Genomic DNA, 18,076 nt, shown 5'->3' on the forward strand with positions numbered 1-18,076 from the left:
GTGCCCATGAGGTTTTAGGGCCCAAGGCAGGCCTTTGATGGATGCTAAGGAGCAGAAGAGACACAAAACGAGGGACAGAGAACAGCTGAGAACAGCTCTGTTCTTCCTTAGGAGCTGCCAAGGCCCTGCTAACATCCAGAGTTGGAATGATCTTAGTTGACCCCCAAGACCAACTTTAGCTGATGCAACATTTTAGGCGTCACAGCACAGAGGGAGCTTGCCAAGCACCAGCTCTTGGCCTCCCTGGCCCAGGGACAGTTAGGCTACAGGGACTCACAAAGAGAATGGACTTAGCCATCAACCTGAGCAGGGAAGGCATGCAGGTGGGGAAAGACAAAGCCATGATTTCTCATTAATCTGCTAAACTAAGAGCATAAAACTTGAAAGTGGGGCATATAGGTCATTTTCCTAGTAATTAACAATTTCACAGAGATAAATGCATGATGGGGTCAGAGTCACTGGTGGGGTCAACAGGCTGCTGTGATTCTGTCTGATCAATCCAACCTACGTGTGCAGAAAGGATGAGTCCAGAACAGGCCTTGGGCCATGGAGACCTCTAGAAAGTGTGTGAGCCGCTTGCTGCACAGCCTGATGTGCAAGCTCCCCCCACGGCTTCCTCTGCTTGCCACCCCTTCCTTCCAGCACCCTCCCTCCTCACAACAGGAACAGCTCTAGGCCAGGACCACTCTTTGCTAGTTGAACTACGTAATTGGTCCCCAGATGCTTCTGCAAAACCAAGAAATTGGTCACCATGTCTTTGACAGGAGAGGGTTTAGCAGATGCAAAGGCAAAAGTCAGAGTAAGATTCTTGCCTGTGATGAAAGTCTGAACTGCCAGAAAAACAATATAAAAGATATTCTTTCTGTCAGCCCATAGATTCGACACATGCAGAGGCTCAGATTCAAATATCTGGAAAAGAAAGTTAATCAGATCAACATAACCGTGAATCACAGAACCATCCAGGTTTCTCCCAGCCGGGCTCCAAGGCCTCAATTCTCAGGGCTGTATTGAGAGAGAGCAGCTTGCCTTCATTCTCCAGTCCTACCAGGACAGATGATGGAGACTCGCAAGACTTTCTCACCTACAGGTCTCTATTGCATCCACCAATCTCCATGCTTCTTGCCTCAGGAGAATTGCCTGTACTATGCAGGCCACCCCAGCACTGCTGTGAAGGGCCACAGTGCCCACCTGACACCCCCCCAGCATGAGCATCCAAAATGAATTGAGCACATTCTCTTGAAGAAACACCCCAAGGACTAGTTACAAGTACCTCGCCATGCACTGTCCATCCCTATCCAAAGGGTGCAGAATCCTCCTAAGATCACCATCTATGCCCCAGGCCCCTTTACCTCCCCGGGCAGCCCCTTGCTATGAGCCCTGGGAAGGGAGGTCAGGCTCAGCCATCAAGCCTGGGTTACTAGCAGAGCCAAGGTCAAAGAATTTGGAAGATTCAGCTTAAAGTTCTTGAGACAGAAGGAAAGGTGCTTTTCTGCCTTTCTAGGGCACTGAGTTCAGTCAGGCCGCTGGGCTGCAGGACCCATGATGCCGCCTGGCTTGCCACTCTCTGCTCTTAGAAATGCCACCAAAATGTGGCTGCCTGTGCCTCTGAAATGGCAAAGTGATGATGTCCTGGTCTCCCCATCTCCTCCAGCTTCCAGTGAGTTTGCAACAAGTAGTTTGCGAAGTCAGGTCAGGTTCATGACAGCTCTAGATCAGGAACATCCACCAAAAGTCAGGAGGAGGGTGGGGCTGAGTAGGGAGGATGGAAAGTAACCACTTAGATTTACCTATTTGTCTCCATAGGCCCTCCCAGGACAACCACAGGAGGTGACGGACAAGCAACAGGGACACAAGAACCCCCCAAAAGAGAAAATTTCCAGTTAGCCCAGAGAAATGAGAGCCTGTTCCCAGAGTCCCAATTAAATCAGAACCAATCAATGCTTGCTCTGGTTCCTGCCGTTCTGCTCAGGAAATAATGGGAAACAAGAGGGCCCCAGCCAGCAAGTGCAGTGTGGCCACCCTTTGAAGCCTGGAGAAATCACCCATGCTATTGCAAGCGTGCCTGGCAGCTGCCGCACCTGCGCCTTTAAGAACTCAGCCTGAGGCCTGGGTCTCCACTCAGACCCTGACACATTGCCCAAGAGGGCACCTCCCTCCCACCCCCAAACAATGGGACAAAGAGGAGCGCTGTGGGACCAGGCTGGGTTGGTTTTAAACCTGTCTGCGTTGATTCATCACTTGATCTGGCACTCTCTCCCTCCAGTTTCCACATCATCCATCACGGGTACCATAACCAAGAAACCCAATAAAGACACAAAGGCACAGCTCTCTGCTCTCAGCAGGCCTCAGAAAGGCTGTGTGAGTGCCCCAGCCCAGGCAATTAGCTGAGTCCAAAGGACCGCAGAGCAGGTGGGCATTAGCAATCCTGTGCCTGGTGCTTTGCCTGCAGGTGTTTGGCGAGCAAGGTAAATGGGGAAGGAGACACGCAAGGGATGTTCTGATGCTCAGGCAGGGTGGGGATGATGATGGGGGACAGCTGGAATGAAGCTCATGATGGAGAAGAAGGAGCAACCACAGCCCCCCCCACCTCCAACTTGTCCCCAAAGGACTGGGGCAACCCTAGTAAGGAGTTAGGGTCAAGGTGGTTTCTGAGGTCCATATGGGAAGCCTTGCTCTTGAAAGAATCTGAAACTTTGAAAGCCACAAGCAAAAGATAAAGGAAAATAGTCTTCTCTTCCCCAACTTTGGATTCCCCCCTGTTCAGCTTCCATGTACTCAGGAAACAGGTGGGCCATGGACCCTCTAGACTTCTCTATTAACTCCCAGAGAAGACTGAGTCTCAAGCCAGTTCAGCACGTTTATTGCCATGTATTGCACACGTGCTCTCCTGGACTGAGGAGGGTCAGTGTGAGTACAGGGTACCCTGATGCCCCCATCTGCACAGTTGCCATCACTCTGTATCATCCCAAAGCACAGGTAGTAGAACACACAGTACTGTCCCACCCCGATTCCAACAGCTTCACCTCCTTTCAGGACCTACTAATGCTAGACCCCATTCCTACCCCAGGGCCTGGCACTGAGACCCTGGAGGAAGACAGCCAAGCCAGGGGGCTTTGAGTTAATGAGCTACTTGGGTTCGGTACCAAGCTGAGTGCTGTGGGAGCTGGACTGAAATGAACAAAAATATTTTCCAAATTCAGTCATTTCTCAGTTACCCTTGAGTGACTTGTCTACGACAACCCAAATAATCCACACCTCAGAGCACGGGGCTGGACTGGATGCAGGTGTGTGTGTCTCTGTGTGTGTGTGTGTCTGAAAGAGGGAGAAAGAGAGAGAGAAGGAGAATATGAGTGCCAGTGTCCCCAAAACTAAATATACCTGAGTGGGTATTAAGTTATTATCCACCATTTGCAATTCTCCCCATCTCTTCCCCCCACCATAAATACGGATATCCAGTTGAACACAACTGGAAAATCATCAGGTCTAGCACTGGAGATGGAGGTTCCCCCCAGAACTTTAGAAGAAGCCATTAGGCTCTTCTGTTCCTTTATGATCCCGAGCTGGAGGCAGGGACCTTTGCTGACTCGGCCCTGATCCAGGAGGGCAGGAATTAGAGGCCTCAAGAGCCTCAGGGCTTACCCTTGCAGGCCACGCTGTTCTCAGGCTCATAGCCAGGCTTACAGGTGCAGCGCCCGATGGGCACCATCCACTCCCCGTCCCCGTTGCAGTAGAGTTTGATGGGCACGTCCACTTCCTCTGCATTGGGGATGCATATGCCCCGAGCAATCACCAAAGATGTGCTTTCCGCCCCAGTCATGGTCTCTGGGAACACTGCAAAATTTTGCACAATGCTAGGACACTTTTTGAAGAAGACACGGACAGAAAGGAGAGACATACAGGCTCCATAATCCTGGAAAGCAAGATAAAAACCATTCCGCGTAAGAGGCCCAAAGCTCCTGACTTCTGTGTTGACCTTCATCAACCTTCCCCCGAAGTCCACCTGGGAGAAGCTCTCATCTGCAGCAATGGTGTCCACTTTGAGGTAAGGGGCTTCGGACCAGAAGGCCGACTTCTTGGTGGCAATGACAGAGTCAGTCTCATAGTAGTACAAGTTGAAGGTCTCCTTGCAGGAGCCTGGAACGTTGGGGAGGCTGCTGCAGTCCCGCACAGTGAAGCGCATCTCCGTGTAGATGCGATGGGCCCCCCGCCGGTTGATGAAGGTGGTGAGCAGCCAGTTGTTCTGGTTGGGCTCGAAGACATTGCACACCTGGTAGGTTCGGATGGTGTTCAGGTTTTCATCATAGCCACTGACTTCTTCCCACTGTACCAAGCAGGCCAGGCACACACATGAAAAACACAAAATAGAGAGTAAGAAGACAAGGAGAGGCAGAGCAGAGGAGAAGCCTGGCACTGGAGGGGGCCTTACGAGCTCACCAGTCTGGCTGCTTGACTTGAGAAATGAACTCACCTAATTTGAACTTGCTTTTAAAGGTCTCCTTATAAGCAGACTTTGGAAGACTTCTCTGCAGCCCATCCCAAAATATAACAGACTTCACCCTAGAAAGCCTCCCTTCATCTAACCCACAGCTCTCATTGTGACAATGACTCATCACATCCAAGGGACCACCTGCAGCTCTTAGCCCCGTGCAATGGTAGGCACTTTCATCTTCAATGCCACTCCCTTTGCTCTCAACAGTCACTCTGTGTATCACGGGTCTGACCACATGACACCCCCACCTGGGAAATTCTCATTTCTGAACCTAATTTCTTTATTGTGGTGAAACTCTTTTATATCTCCAAAAAGCATATGAATATAAAGGTTTTCAGAATTGTTCAATAAACTTAGATTCGCATAAACTTTTGTTTTATAACATCAATCTCTGAAAAAGTTAGACTGAAGTGGATAAGAGTAGAGATACTAAGAGAGATCCTTAATGAAGCAAGTTAAGCATCATTTGCAAACACGTCAAACAAAGATGTGATGGAAGAGAATGTTGGAGGGGGTTACTTAGGGAATAAGGAAAGCTTCTTAATAAGGGAGAGACTATTGTGATTCATGCTGGAAAAGAGAGCTCTCACTTTTAGCAGTCCTGTAGACTGGAAGGAGAGGAGGAAAAATGCATTTAGTAAGTGATGTCTCTCAATAGTCTCAACAGTTCCCCATACAACTAGATTATCATCCTCAATTTACAGGTGAAAAGACATCATGCAATTCACCCGTGGTCCCATGGCCATAAAGGAGATGGGAAAGAGAGGAAATAGAAACAAGTGCTTTGAATGGCCAAAGAAATTCACCTAGTAACTTATTTCAGTAACAGGCAATAAGGGGAGGGGGTCCATAAAGACACAGCTTCCTTAATGAGCCACTCTGGGGCAGGGGTCAAAGAAGAGTTACTGGGTCATTCTTTCTTCCTTATGCCGGGAGAGGAAGCAGCTGCCCATACTGAGGAGCTCTCAGGACGCTGACCTCAAGAACTGGGGGTCTTCCCAGGAGGTTCCAATGTGTTTGCTAAAGAAGTAAATAAGGGGTAGAAGAAATTCAACTTCTAAAGTGAAAAGAGAAAATAGATCAAGGTCCTTGACTATTTAGCAGTGGTGACAAAAAAAACCCCAAACAACTGCCATTTCTTTAAATATTGTATTAATTGCTTATTATTCACAGTGTGGACTTGAAATATATAAATTAGAATTCTTTATTAAAAGAGCTAAAAGCTGGGCTTCCCTGGTGGCGCAGTGGTTGAGAGTCTGCCTGCCGATGCAGGGGACGCAGGTTCATGCCCCGGTCTGGGAAGATCCCACGTGCCGCCGAGCAGCTGGGACCGTGAGCCATGGACGCTGGGCCTGCACGTCCGGAGCCTGGGCTCCGCAACGGGAGAGGCTGCAACAGTGAGAGGCCCGCGTACCGCAAAAAAAGAAAAAAGAAAAAAAAAATGAGCTGAAAGCTAATCAAGTGTACATGGGATATATACCAGATTTCTTCTTGCACAGAATTAATTATCTGTAGGAGCAAGAGGGCAAAGCAAGGCTGTCCTTTAAACTTGTACCAGGGCTTCTGATGACCAGGCATGGTACAGAGGAAAGATGGGTACGTGGAGAGTGGGCCCCACCCACCCAGGCCTGTACAGTGACCTCCATGGCCACTCCTTCTCCCCAGGCCCCTTCCACACTCTCAGGGGGCCCCGTTCCCTCTCTAGCTGGTGGGCTCCTTCTGGGATCCTGGCACACAGTCAACTGCACCTAGACCTTGTTTCATTTCTTATTGAATCTCTAGATGTTGAGGAACCACTTTTTATTCCTTCTTTAGATTGTGTTATGTTCTATTTAAATGTGTTCATTATAGTTATGTTCTGCTTGCCTGGTTTTTTGGAACCAGAAAGCAAATACATTAGGGAGAAGTCATCGCTGACAGTTGTTTCAGTTCAAATTTTCAGGCCTCTCTCCCATGGCTGTTTTGAAATTACATTTTCCCAGTTGACCCTACATGACTTCTGAGGGAAGGAAAGGATTTTTTTTTGCTGTTCTGCAATTGTTTAAACTCACGATCCATCATTTCATTGGGCTGTATGAGGTCTCTGCACAAACATGGGGCTCCTTTGTCAAAGCACAGGTGAAGCTTGAGGCCCCAATTAGGGTGGGGACCTTGACCCACCCAAGACTAATGCAGCTCTGCTGTGTGGGAGCAGGACAGGAAGCCCATCTTTGGGGGCTCACCTTAGCACTGAGACTATCATCACCAGTACACCCTTAAACAGACAGAATGAGGATTTACGTTCTTGTGGAGCTGGGATATTGAGAACATTTGTCTTAGAAAATGACACTGATTGGTATTTTAAGACCCAACAGAAGTAATTGTTTCAAACATTAACCTCTCTGAGCCTCAGTTTTCTCATCTGTAAAATGAGGAATCATACTGGGTGACCTGGAGTCATAAAAATCTATGGGTCTAATTGATTCCATGACAACTCCTGAGGGAGCGATCAAAGCAAATTAGGGGGAATACAGCTGTATATTCAAAGGCAAAGAGTAGAGAGAAATTGAGAGAGGGGAAAATAACTCCTCGTTGTTCAGGAAAAGGCCATGATGGAGTCTTTTTCTTTCTTTTTTTCATTCTTCTCCTGCCCGCAGGTGGTACGGGGGTTGGAAATATAGCAATCAGAGGGGGCTGGAGGAGGTACAAATGCTCTCCAAGTTAGCGGCAGTTAGGATTGGGGGCCTTGAAAGAGAAGGTTTGGGGAAATCGAGATGAGGGTAGAATAGCATTCCCAGCAGGGAGGACAGACATTATTATTTGTTTATGATATTTGGAATCAGTGTCATTGCTTTATAGTTCTACCTTATTCATCCATCGATGAAAAAATAATTACTGAATGCCAAATTTATGCCAGACATTCTGTTAGCCACTGGTGATGCAGAAATATGAAGTTTATAATCTAGTGAGAGAAACAGAAATTAGACAAATGGTTATTAAAATAACTAAATTATTACAATTGTGCTAACTGCTGTGAGGAAAAATTTCAGGATGCCAAGTGAGGGGGGGTGTAATTGATATACAGAGGTCTGGCAGAGAAGACCCTCCAAGCTGAGAGGGACGGATGGATAGAAGTTAGCCAGGAAAAGTGTGCTGGGGGCAGAGAGGGGCAGAGAAGGGGCAGAGCATCGAGGCCCAGGAACAGCAAGTGCAAAGGCCCTGTGATGGGAAAAAGTGTCCCGGCACCATTGAGGAATGAAGAACCATAAAAAGCTGGAGGTGGCAGGAAGACTGGGGAGAGGATGAGTCTGGTAGAGAACTTCGAATTTCATCCTGAGGGTAACTAGAAGGTATTGATGAGTTTTAAGGAGGAAAATCAGGTGATCAGAGCTGAGTTTTTAAAAGATTTCTCTGATGCAAAGTAGAGACTGGGTTGGACGAGTGTATGGAGGGACATGTACATCACTGTCCTAGTCCAGGTGAGAGATGATGGTGGTTTGGACCAGAGCAGTGGACACTGAAAATATATCTTGGTGTAGCAGAAGCTCTAGGCTCTCATCAGCCCAGGTGGGCAGGGTGGGGGTGGGGGCGGAGGGACAGAGAGAGGCTGCTTTAACCAGACCCAGCGGTCAGTGTGTTCCCTTAACACCCTTTCATGCATCAGGCCTGCCTCCCAAGCCAGGCTTTGAGGTACCCTGTGTCCCCGGGCACACCGCTTCCCAGATCCTTAAAAAGGGGGAGTTTAACCAGTAATGGATATATGACCCCAGTGATATTCAGACCCAATTTCTTCTACCCAAAACCTGTGCTGGCTCCAGTCTCCATGACGCATTCTCACTGCCTGTTCCAAAGCTAATTTCCTACTAAAGGTCTCCGTTCAGTGGCAGCTTCTCAGCCTCCACTTCTAGGCGTTTGACACACTGCCTCCTGTGTTCCTTTCTATAATTATCTCCTCCCAGTAAAACAACAAAACACAGTAATTTGCTTATCAGATTGGCACAAAATTAAAAAGATAAAATATCAAGTCTCCGTAAGAATGAAGAGAAAAGGCCACTCCCAAGCCTATTGGTGGCAGTGTAAATGGTGGAATTTTTTAGATGTCAAATCAATAGTTTCTCTCAACATTTAAAAGGTTGGCCACAACTCAAATCAGTGGGGAAAAGGTGAATCATTTTTTAAAATCGTTGTAATAGCTGGGTAGCCATCTGGAAAAGAACACATAATTTTCATCCATATTTCCCACCTTACTCCAGAAAAGACTTCTCAGTGAATCAAAGATTTAAACATTAAAAATGAAACCATAAAAATACTAAGAGAAACTATGAAGACAATGTAAGCACAGTAACTATGACATGAAACTCAGGAGCCATATATGAACACATTGATCAATTCAGCTCCATACATTTTTAATTGGCATGACAGAAATGATGTGGTGTAGCCATACGACGGAGTACTATTTGGAAATAAAAAAAGAAGGAAGCACTGGTACATGCAACAACCTCTAAAACGTGATGCCCAGTGAAAGAAGCCAGACACAAAAGACCGCATATTGCAGGGTCCCATTTACATGAAATGTCCCGAAGAGGCAAATCTACAGACAGAAAAGTGTTAGTATTTCCCTGAGACCATGGATGGGAAAGGAGAGTGATTGCAAATGGGCATGAAAAATCTTTTTGGGGGTGATGGAAATGTTCTAAAATGGGATTGTGGTGATGATTTCACAATTCTGTAAATGTACTGAAAATCACTGAATTGCACCCTTAAAATGAGTAAATTTTATGACATGTAACTAATAACGAACGTAGCTTTTTCTGAAAAACTCTCTTTGTTTTCTGGTCCAGCCTACACCTCAACACCCAACAAAGCTGGCCTGGTCTCTATTATCCACAAGCAGCATGCCCCTGGCAACTTCATGCCCAATTTGTCACCACAATTTGCCATTTCTTCCAGAACAAAGTTCTTCCTATCTGGCCTCTTTCTTGCTTTCCGTGGCCATGCCCTAGGGCTAGCATTACCTCACGCCTGGATTCATGCCCTGGCTTGCTGTTTGGTCAGAGAGTAATGACAGCAGACCAGGCAAGAGACAGCCAGGGCTCAAGCTAGGGCCACATCCTCTCCCATCACTCAGAGACGGTGCCCATTTTTGTCTCCTGATAATGTTGCTAATGTTCTGAAGCCTTTCTTCTACCCCATCCTCATCCCATCTCAACTCCTCCAAGACACAGAACCGGAGAATAATAGCTTGGCTGGAAGCCACCATAGGTCATGTTGACCAAGACCTTTTGTTGACAAATGGGCATACTGAGGTCCAGAGACACAATAGTGGCCCGAAGTCAGGCAGCTGGTGGGTGGCAGAGCCTAGCTCTCTCGGCATCCTTTCCTTTGAGGGGCCTCAAGTCTTATTTCTCCCATGATGCCTTCCCAGCTTATATTCAGCTACCATCTTCCCAAATGCTTAGAGTATGGTTGAGCTATTCCACACAATTTAGCATTTGATAATACGCTGCTTTGAACGATTCGTTAATTGCTTTCGTTTCCGCTGCCAGGATGTGAGCTCCTTGAGGACAGGGAATTATGTTTTGACTAATTTATTAGTTCTGTCGACAGCGAAATAATTCTGTGCATTTAGCTTTGCAACACTGGTATTACATGATGACGTTGTTATTCAGCGATGTCTGGGACCAGTGAAATCCACAGGTTTCTTGGGGCTCTACCCTTACTCCCTTCTCCTCTCACCTTTTATCCTGGGTGATCTCAGCCACACACAAGGCTGCAACCACCATGCGCTACATCACCGACCTCTTCCCAGTGCCCAGACTTGTTTATCCAGCTGCCTGCTGGATATCTCCTGGTAACCTCCTGGAACTCACCTCCTTGCTCTCTGCAGTCCTGCTGCAGTCTCAAAAATCCAACCTCCACCCACCCTCCCCAATGTGGACTTGCCCCCTAGAAGGCTGGACTGTGTTAGGGACCTCCTGATATACCCAGTGCCTAACCCTCCATACATACTGACAAATTGAGGAAATGAGCAAGTTCCTGGTCTGTTCCTCAGCCCCTGGTCCTTGCCTGGGGACTTATAGCAGGTGCCACCAGGCTAACTTGTCCCTGGGAGAAGAAGAAACAAAGCAGCTTTGCACAACCAGCAGAATATTAACAACCTCTGAAAGGGCATTATTTTTGATGCCAATGGACCACCTGTCCTTGAGATAAACATAATGAAGAAAACAATGACACCCACTAGAAAGTACTTGTTCAGGCTTTCAGATCAGGACTTTGATGTATGATAAAGACCCCTGTAGGTTCCTCCAAGATCTCGGTTTCTCAGACTGGCTTGTTGGAGTCGGAACCTGCAGGTCTGTTGCTCTGGAGTAGCCCCGGAGTGCCTGCTCGCATTTGCTGTCTGGCCGATTGTGTGCGTATGTGTGTATAGAACACACTGTTCTCCTTCAAAACCACTGCCATGAACTCTACCCACTGGTCCATTGACACTGCCCTTCTAGAACAACACTAACACATTCTTTATCCTCCAAGGGTGGGTTTGGATTTCGGAAACAGGCAAAGGTCCTCTGGAGCCCAATCTGATGAGTCAGATGGATGCGCAAGCTAAGAATCACTAGTTCTTGGGCGAAAGTGAAGAACCACTATGAAATGAGGTTAAGAAGAGGGAGCTGATGCTACTTATGCCTCTGAAGACAGTTCCAAGCATGGAGCTCTGGAAAGCTCTATGATCGCTGGCCCTTCCTTGGACTGCTGCACCTCCCTGGGCCGGGCCTGCCCCTCCCAGAGTGCTCAGTGGCTGCCGTGGTGCTGCATCATAGCAACTGCCGAGAATAAGCCACCTCTACAGGGCCCGTCCAGGAAGGGGTGCTCCTCTGGACACTGCTATTTAAGAGGAGGACAGAAATCATCAAAATTGGCATTTTGGCCTCTATTAGTCTAACAAGAAGCTATTCTGATTTGTTTCCAACCCAGTTTATTTAACTCATTTTTAAAATAAAGAATTGAGCACCTACTACATCCCCAAGTAGTGGTCTTAGGTGTTGGTGACACAGTAGTGACTAAGAGACAAAGCCCTGCTCCCGTGGGCCTGATAACCTAAGGGAACAAACCAGTAGATGAACAAGCAAACAAATTAATAACATAAAGTTGAACAGTGTTAAATACTACTGAGGAGCAGGTAAGGGGTTAGCGAGTGACAGCTGGCAGTGGGGTCGTCAGAGGTCTCCTTTTGGGTAGAGATGGGAATGACACTCAGGGGCCCCCAGCCTGGAGGGCACATGTGGGAGCAGCACCCCAGATTCAGGGAAGAAGAACAGACTTCTCTGGAGCAAGAGTGTTGCCGGCATGTTGCCGAGAAAGCCAGGGTGCCGGGGTGGCTGCCAAGTGGCATAGGGCAGGGGGAAAGTGGGAGGAGGGGAGGCAGGAGAGGTTGCCGGGGGCAGGCGGACCCCACCCTTGCCAGTTATAGCTCTGCAACCACACACAGCTTTCTGAGCTTCAGTTTCCTCATCTGCAAAACACTCTTTACCCTGCAGGGTGTGACGAGGACTCAAAGATCATCACCTAGGCAAGAAATCCCCTAGCACTGAGCCTGCAAGTAACTGCCACTCACTAAGTACCAACTATTACCATGACTTCCCGCAGCAGCATCGCTGTTATGTTAACCTGAGCATCAGGGTGTGGGATCATCTCCTCCATTTCAGATAAATAACCCTACCCTTCCGTCCCCAGAAAATGCAGGGACTAAAGGGCTGAACTCGGTCTCCTTACGGACCCAGAGGGACAGCCAGCAGCCTTCTCCCCATGCCTCCCGGAATCTCCAGGGCTGCCTCTGGGCAGGTTTCAGCATGGGCCCCCTTCCCTCAGCCAGGCAATCCCTGGGCCACTGTCAGCCACCAGACCACAAGGAGACAAAATTGGACACACATCACAGGCTTTGCTCCCATTCAGCTTGCATTTGGGCGCAAACTTTTGTTTGAAGGAACCTGCTATTTTGCAAACAGTTGCCATCACCACACCCCGTTAGGACCCTGACTCCCATGGCACTGCTCAATCAGGGGAAATCCAAAGACCTGCTTTCAGGCTCCCAGTAAGAGATGGCTGCTCTCTGAACAAGAAGAGAAGCCCACTGAGGCCTGAGCCACACACAACTTCACAGAGCCCACAGGAAGCCAGAGATTCTTCAGGACAGCAGATGGCCCGGGCAGGGCTGGAGCCACCACCGCCAATCAACCTGGATCACAAGAACACAGCTCCAGTGTAGACAGTAAACTAAGCCTGAAAGAGTTTGGATATTAGACAAGCTTGAGGGCTAATTAAAATGTAAAATGTGGTCCGTGGGGCATAAATTCCTACAAGCCCAGAGGGATCTACCATTTAGTACACCAACCAAGCAAGGCAGCCATGTACTCAGTGGCTCCCCCGAGGGCTGCGAGCCCCAGCTCACCTCCCGACATTCTTCATTTACCTGCCTGATGGACTGGGCTGGGAGGACACGTTGGCCCCTGTCCATTACCATGGCCCTATGCGGTGTGCCAAGGAGCTGGGCCCCTGGCTTGGGGCAGCCACTGCTTCTGAGAGCCCAGAGCCTTGAAAGGGCACAAAGCGATGCATTTTCTAAAGGGTGCATAAGATGCAGAAGAGCAGGGGATAGGGGTGGCAGACACAATTAGAATATGGAAAGAATTAGAGTATGGAAAACATACTTAGTATTTCCCAAGGCAGTCTCTATAAATCTCCACAAAATCCTTCTGGAAACTTGGATGGTGGAAAAATGCAAGAAATACTGTGTTGAGATGGGAGTGAGAGAAATGGCCCCAAGCATAACATACCCAGGTTGTTCGGAAGGAGATTTTTGTGCTGAGCAACAAAGGGTTGGGATGAAGAAGCACTGCTGTCACCCTGCCTTACCCTGAACCCCAGAGGTCATGGTGACCCCTGGCTTTTAGCTCAGAAGTTCAGTGCACAGACTCTGGAGTCAGCCAGACCCAGCCCCGTGACCATGGACATGTCTTTAAACCTCCCTGAGCCTCGGTTTCCTTCTCTAACACAGGGATACTCAGGGTACCCACCTCACCAGATGGCTGTGAGGATTAAACGTGGTAATGCGCCTGAAGTAGTTCAGCCTGAATAAGAGACCCCTGCGAGTCGTGGCTATCAGCCCTCGGAGTCTCTCTCAGCACCAGGCATTTTTCCTTGAGAGTCTTGCTCTCCCTCCGTGATGTGTATGATCGATGACTCTCTCCTGTCTGTCTAGTTGTCTGCACCTGTGCATCATCTCTGGCATGTGCACGGGGGCATATGTGTGCATACATATGTACATGTGTGCATGCATGCCTGGGTGTGCATGTGTGTGTGTGTATGTAGTTGGGGGTGCTGGCTGTGGCCCAGGTGGGGCCTGTGTGCCCTCCCTTGGGTATATGCCCACCCATCAAATGCTGTATAAGCATTTGTGAGTGAGTGGGTCAGCCCACTCCCAGCCAGGGAGCGCCCCTCACTACACAGAGACGCCATGGCTATGGGTCATGGGAGCCACATTAACACAGGGCAAGGCCAGCCGGCCCGACGTCCAGATGGCTTGCATCTCGGCATCCTGGCACATTTCACAGCCCAGTCTCTGTCAGCACGCCGGGAGAAACACTGAAGGCTTGTGCCTCGGGTGGGGGCTCCCTGTCCACAGCACCGGGGCCGCTGTAACTTCCAGCAGGAAGCAGCATTTGGTACCAGGCCCTGCCTGGAGTGGGGTCCTCGGCCATTATGACAGCTGCTGCTGCTGTTGACACTGAAACAGTGACAAATTCATCCTTCTGACAAGATCCCTTTTAAATAATTCACAGGGAGCTGGGGATTAAGACACTGTTTCTCTCTGTCTCTGTTGAGATTTAAAACACCTCCAGCTGGGGTATTTAAAGAGCATATAATGGGCTGCCCCTCTTGGGTCTCCCCTCCCCCTTTCCTCCTCTTTCCCATTTCCCAAACTCACCCCCCACCCACCCACCAGCCAGCACTATAACAAGGAGGCCCAGAAAATAAGAAAGAAAAAAAAAGGAGGGAACCAGTGCTTGGCTGGTCACTATGGCAACGGTGGCAGGGTATTCAGCTGTCATTATCCCAGCGCCTCACACATGTGATTATCTTAAGCTGTCGGTTGAATGCAGTCCCCACTGCTGTCCAACAAGGCCTTGTCGAACAAGGCAGGGGCGGGAGATGCGGGCCCCAGGCCCTACCGGGCCTGGGCTCCATTGATGAAGAGCAGTTACCCCTGGGAGAGACTGATGGCATTTTCCTTCAGCCTGGAGGGATTTCCGCTCAGCACGCGTAGCCAAGGCCAGCACACTGGGTTACAGGCCAAGGAGATGGGCTCTTCATTCCATGAGTGCAGAGAGTTTTGACTGAGTGTGAGCAGGCTGGCTGTGGCCAGCTGGATCTCTCCTGGAGACAAGGCAGCAAGCCACGGGGGAGGAAGAGACTGGCCTTCCTAGAGGAGCTCCTGGCATCATTCCCATTCTCAGGGTGCAAGAAAATCAAATCTGACCTGGGAAGGGGACACACTCCCCTCCATCCTGTCCCCTCCCCAACTCTGGGAATGTGGTCACTGTGTGTGATCCACTTTGAGGGACTGTGGCTGCTGGAGCTTGGTCCTGGGAAGCCTGGGGAGGACTTTGATCTCGTGCTTCTGCCTCCTGGACTTTGCTTCAGACTGCTTCTGGGCTGAGGTTCCCAGGTCCACCAACATCCTCTGAATGACACGATCACTGGTCATCCCCCACTAGGCATCATCCCCCCCACCCTCCTCTAGGCAATACCCCTACTAGGATCCCCCACTAGGCACCACCCCCCACTCGGCACCACTCCGGGTCCATCGTCCCTTTCAAAACTCTGCTCCCAGAATAGGCCCATTTCTGAAGATGTGCTCAGGCCAGCACAGCATGCAATGGGACCACCATCACCTGTGACTTGCACCTGCCTTTCCTGCACCCGCATCTTGCAGTCAGTCCCTATGAATATGTGGCCAGCCACACGAAAGTTCCCACCACCTGAGGCACTGCCCATCTGGGTCACCCCTGGCTTGTTTCTCACAGCGACCCATTTACACCTAAACGCAAGTGTGGACCATTACCACTGACCATGTCAGTTTGAAGACAGAGCTCTCACTGAGAAGATAAGGCTGAATCTTGACTGCAACATCTTTCATGTGGTTGTCCTTTGTGACACTGGGAAATGTGCTGGGCCTGCCTCTCTCCACCAGGAAGAGTGGTGAGTGGGACAGTACGTATGGAGACGAGGGTGTGCCACGACTAGACGCCCCCCCATTCTATTAGCAGAGGCGCACCTCAAATGCAGGAGGGGCTGGTTCAGCTGAACTGACACGGGGGCCACTGGATGGGAAACAGCAGCTCACGGAGACCCCTCACCTCTCTCCCTTCCCAGGAGTCCTCACTTCCTGAGCATTTGCCAAGGCCTGGGGGCAGGAGCTGACCACACACTCCTCCATCACTATCTGGAACCAGCCATCCCCAGGGACTACCTGTGTCCTCCTCTGGCTCCCTGGCCAGGCCTCACCTGCCCTGGGAACAGGGCTGCTCCCTCAAGGCTCTTCCTGGACTTGCTACTCTACCCCCAAACCCCACACATCACACGGCGCTTGAGCCACCCCTCCCCAAACAGCTTGCCTTAAAAAGCGATTCATGGGTGTTTAACATGTGTACGTTTCACTCTCAAACCTACCCTTTCCCTTTGTAGAAAACTGGGAAACTTTTTCCTCTCCTTGCCCCCCCGTTCTCTGGTTTCTCAACAATGTATGACTCACCCTTCCTCACTCTCATCCAGGGGCAGAAGTACAAGTACAGGAGTGAGCTCTGTGGTCAGACAGGCCTGGGGTCAGTCTCGGCAAAACCCCTAAGCAGTCCTGTGACTTTGGATCATTGCCCCGAGCCTCAGTGTCTGCTCTGTAAAATGGGAGAAATACCCCCCTGGCTTGCGGGGTCCCGGTGAGAATTCAGCGAAGTGATACAAGGGATGTTCAGTGCCTGGTACACAGCTGGTCGTTAATTCACAGTAACTAGTAGTAGCAGTAGTTATCACTGTTCCTAATAAAAGTGCTATGAGTAATAACAGGGTGCACCCTCTGATGGTATTCTCGCAAGAGCCACAACCTGACAGAAAGGCTGGAAATCTGATCTCACATCTCAGGGCCCCCTCACCCATCAATTCCTACCCTCATCCCATGCAAGTTAAGTCCCTCAGACAAGAATCACTGAGACCACTAGCACTAGTCAGGGCAAGTGGTATTGAGTAAGCTTTGGTGTTTCCAAAGAAGGTAAAGCCAATTTATGCTGTCAACCACTCTGTAAATAAGATCTTACATTACCCATGTGACAGAGGGGGAAGATGGGCTCAGAGGAGTGAAAGAACTCAGAGGAAAATGGAAATAAACCCAGAATATTAGATTGCAAATCCTGGGTTTGCTTCTTGATGCTAGGGGAAGTACAGTGGGATTCAGGCCAAAGGATTCTTCTCCCTCAGGCCGTAGCTGGAGGTAAGGCCAAGGGTGCACCCCCAGGGCTTCCCTGTTCCCGCACAAGCTCGGCTTGTCCTTCCAGAGCCAGAAGACCCATGTCTTTTGCCCACCCTGACACCCCTTGTCCATCCGTTTTCCTCCTGTCCATCTTCCCCAGGCCTCTTAACTCTTCCTCACCTTCCTTCTAATGCTTCATCCTCCCCTGTAATATATTTCTTTCCTTCACCAATGGGACCAATGAGGAGCTGCGAGTTCAGGCTGTCAGGGCAACAAGCCCCTGCGGACCCCCCTCAGCTGCATCCTGGTGCCTGTGTCAGGAGCCCCGTTTCCTTCCACGGCCCCGAGGGCTGCTCCAGCCTTCAACCTGAGAAAAGCTGTCACCAGGCAGCTGGTCCTAAGCCTCACATGTTGGTGCGAGAAAGGTTTCCAGGGGTGGGACGAGGGGTGTGCCAGGGATTTGCCATCATAGGGAAGGTTTTAGAGAAAAGACCCCATCTGTCTGGACAAATGAGGGTTAAGCCTGCTTCTGAGAGGGGGAGGTGGGGCTGGGTGACCTCTGGGGTTCCCTCCCAGAGTTTGCGGACAGAGATATCTCCTGCTCTGCTGATGAATGAGTCTGCAAGGCATTTCCAAGAGCAAGAAAATCAATCTGCCAGACAGTAAGGTTCTGGTAAACCACCACAACTCCCAAAGTTCTTTAACATGGCAAGTTGGAGAAGCATCTCTCCCTCAGTCAGTCTCTCTCTCTCCACTCCACCCACACACACATATACGCAGTCATATCCGATGTATTTCTGTTGCAGGAAGGGGGACCCCTTCCAGGGCCCAAGAGTGGGCTCTTGTCTAACACTCGTAAATGAATTGTCCAAGGAGACACACGTACTGACAAAGCAAAAGACTTTATTGGGAAGGGGCGCCTGGGCGGAGAGCAGCAGGGTAAGGGAAGCCCTGCCACGTGGCTGGCTGTCTCCAGTTCTATGGTAATGGGGTTAGTTTCCAGCTTGTCTCTGGCCAGTCATCTTGCTTGGCCCATATTTGGTCTGACTCAGTGTCCTTCCCCTGGTGCGCGCATCTCTCAGACAAGATAG

At 49.7% G+C, this 18,076-nt stretch overlaps 1 protein-coding gene across 1 annotated transcript in view; it reads right to left on the bottom strand.

The window, feature by feature from the left end:
* Nucleotides 1–18,076, bottom strand: part of EPHB1 (EPH receptor B1) — a 425,377-nt gene that overhangs the window by 264,405 nt on the left and 142,896 nt on the right. The window contains exon 3 of the mRNA XM_024746227.1: nucleotides 3,640–4,321. Coding sequence (XP_024601995.1) covers nucleotides 3,640–4,321 — 682 coding nt within the window. The remainder of the gene's footprint in view (nucleotides 1–3,639; nucleotides 4,322–18,076) is intronic.

This window comes from Neophocaena asiaeorientalis, unplaced genomic scaffold, assembly GCF_003031525.2.
Source record: "Neophocaena asiaeorientalis asiaeorientalis breed wild unplaced genomic scaffold, Neophocaena_asiaeorientalis_V1.1 scaffold437, whole genome shotgun sequence".
Taxonomy (NCBI): Eukaryota; Metazoa; Chordata; class Mammalia; order Artiodactyla; family Phocoenidae; genus Neophocaena; species Neophocaena asiaeorientalis.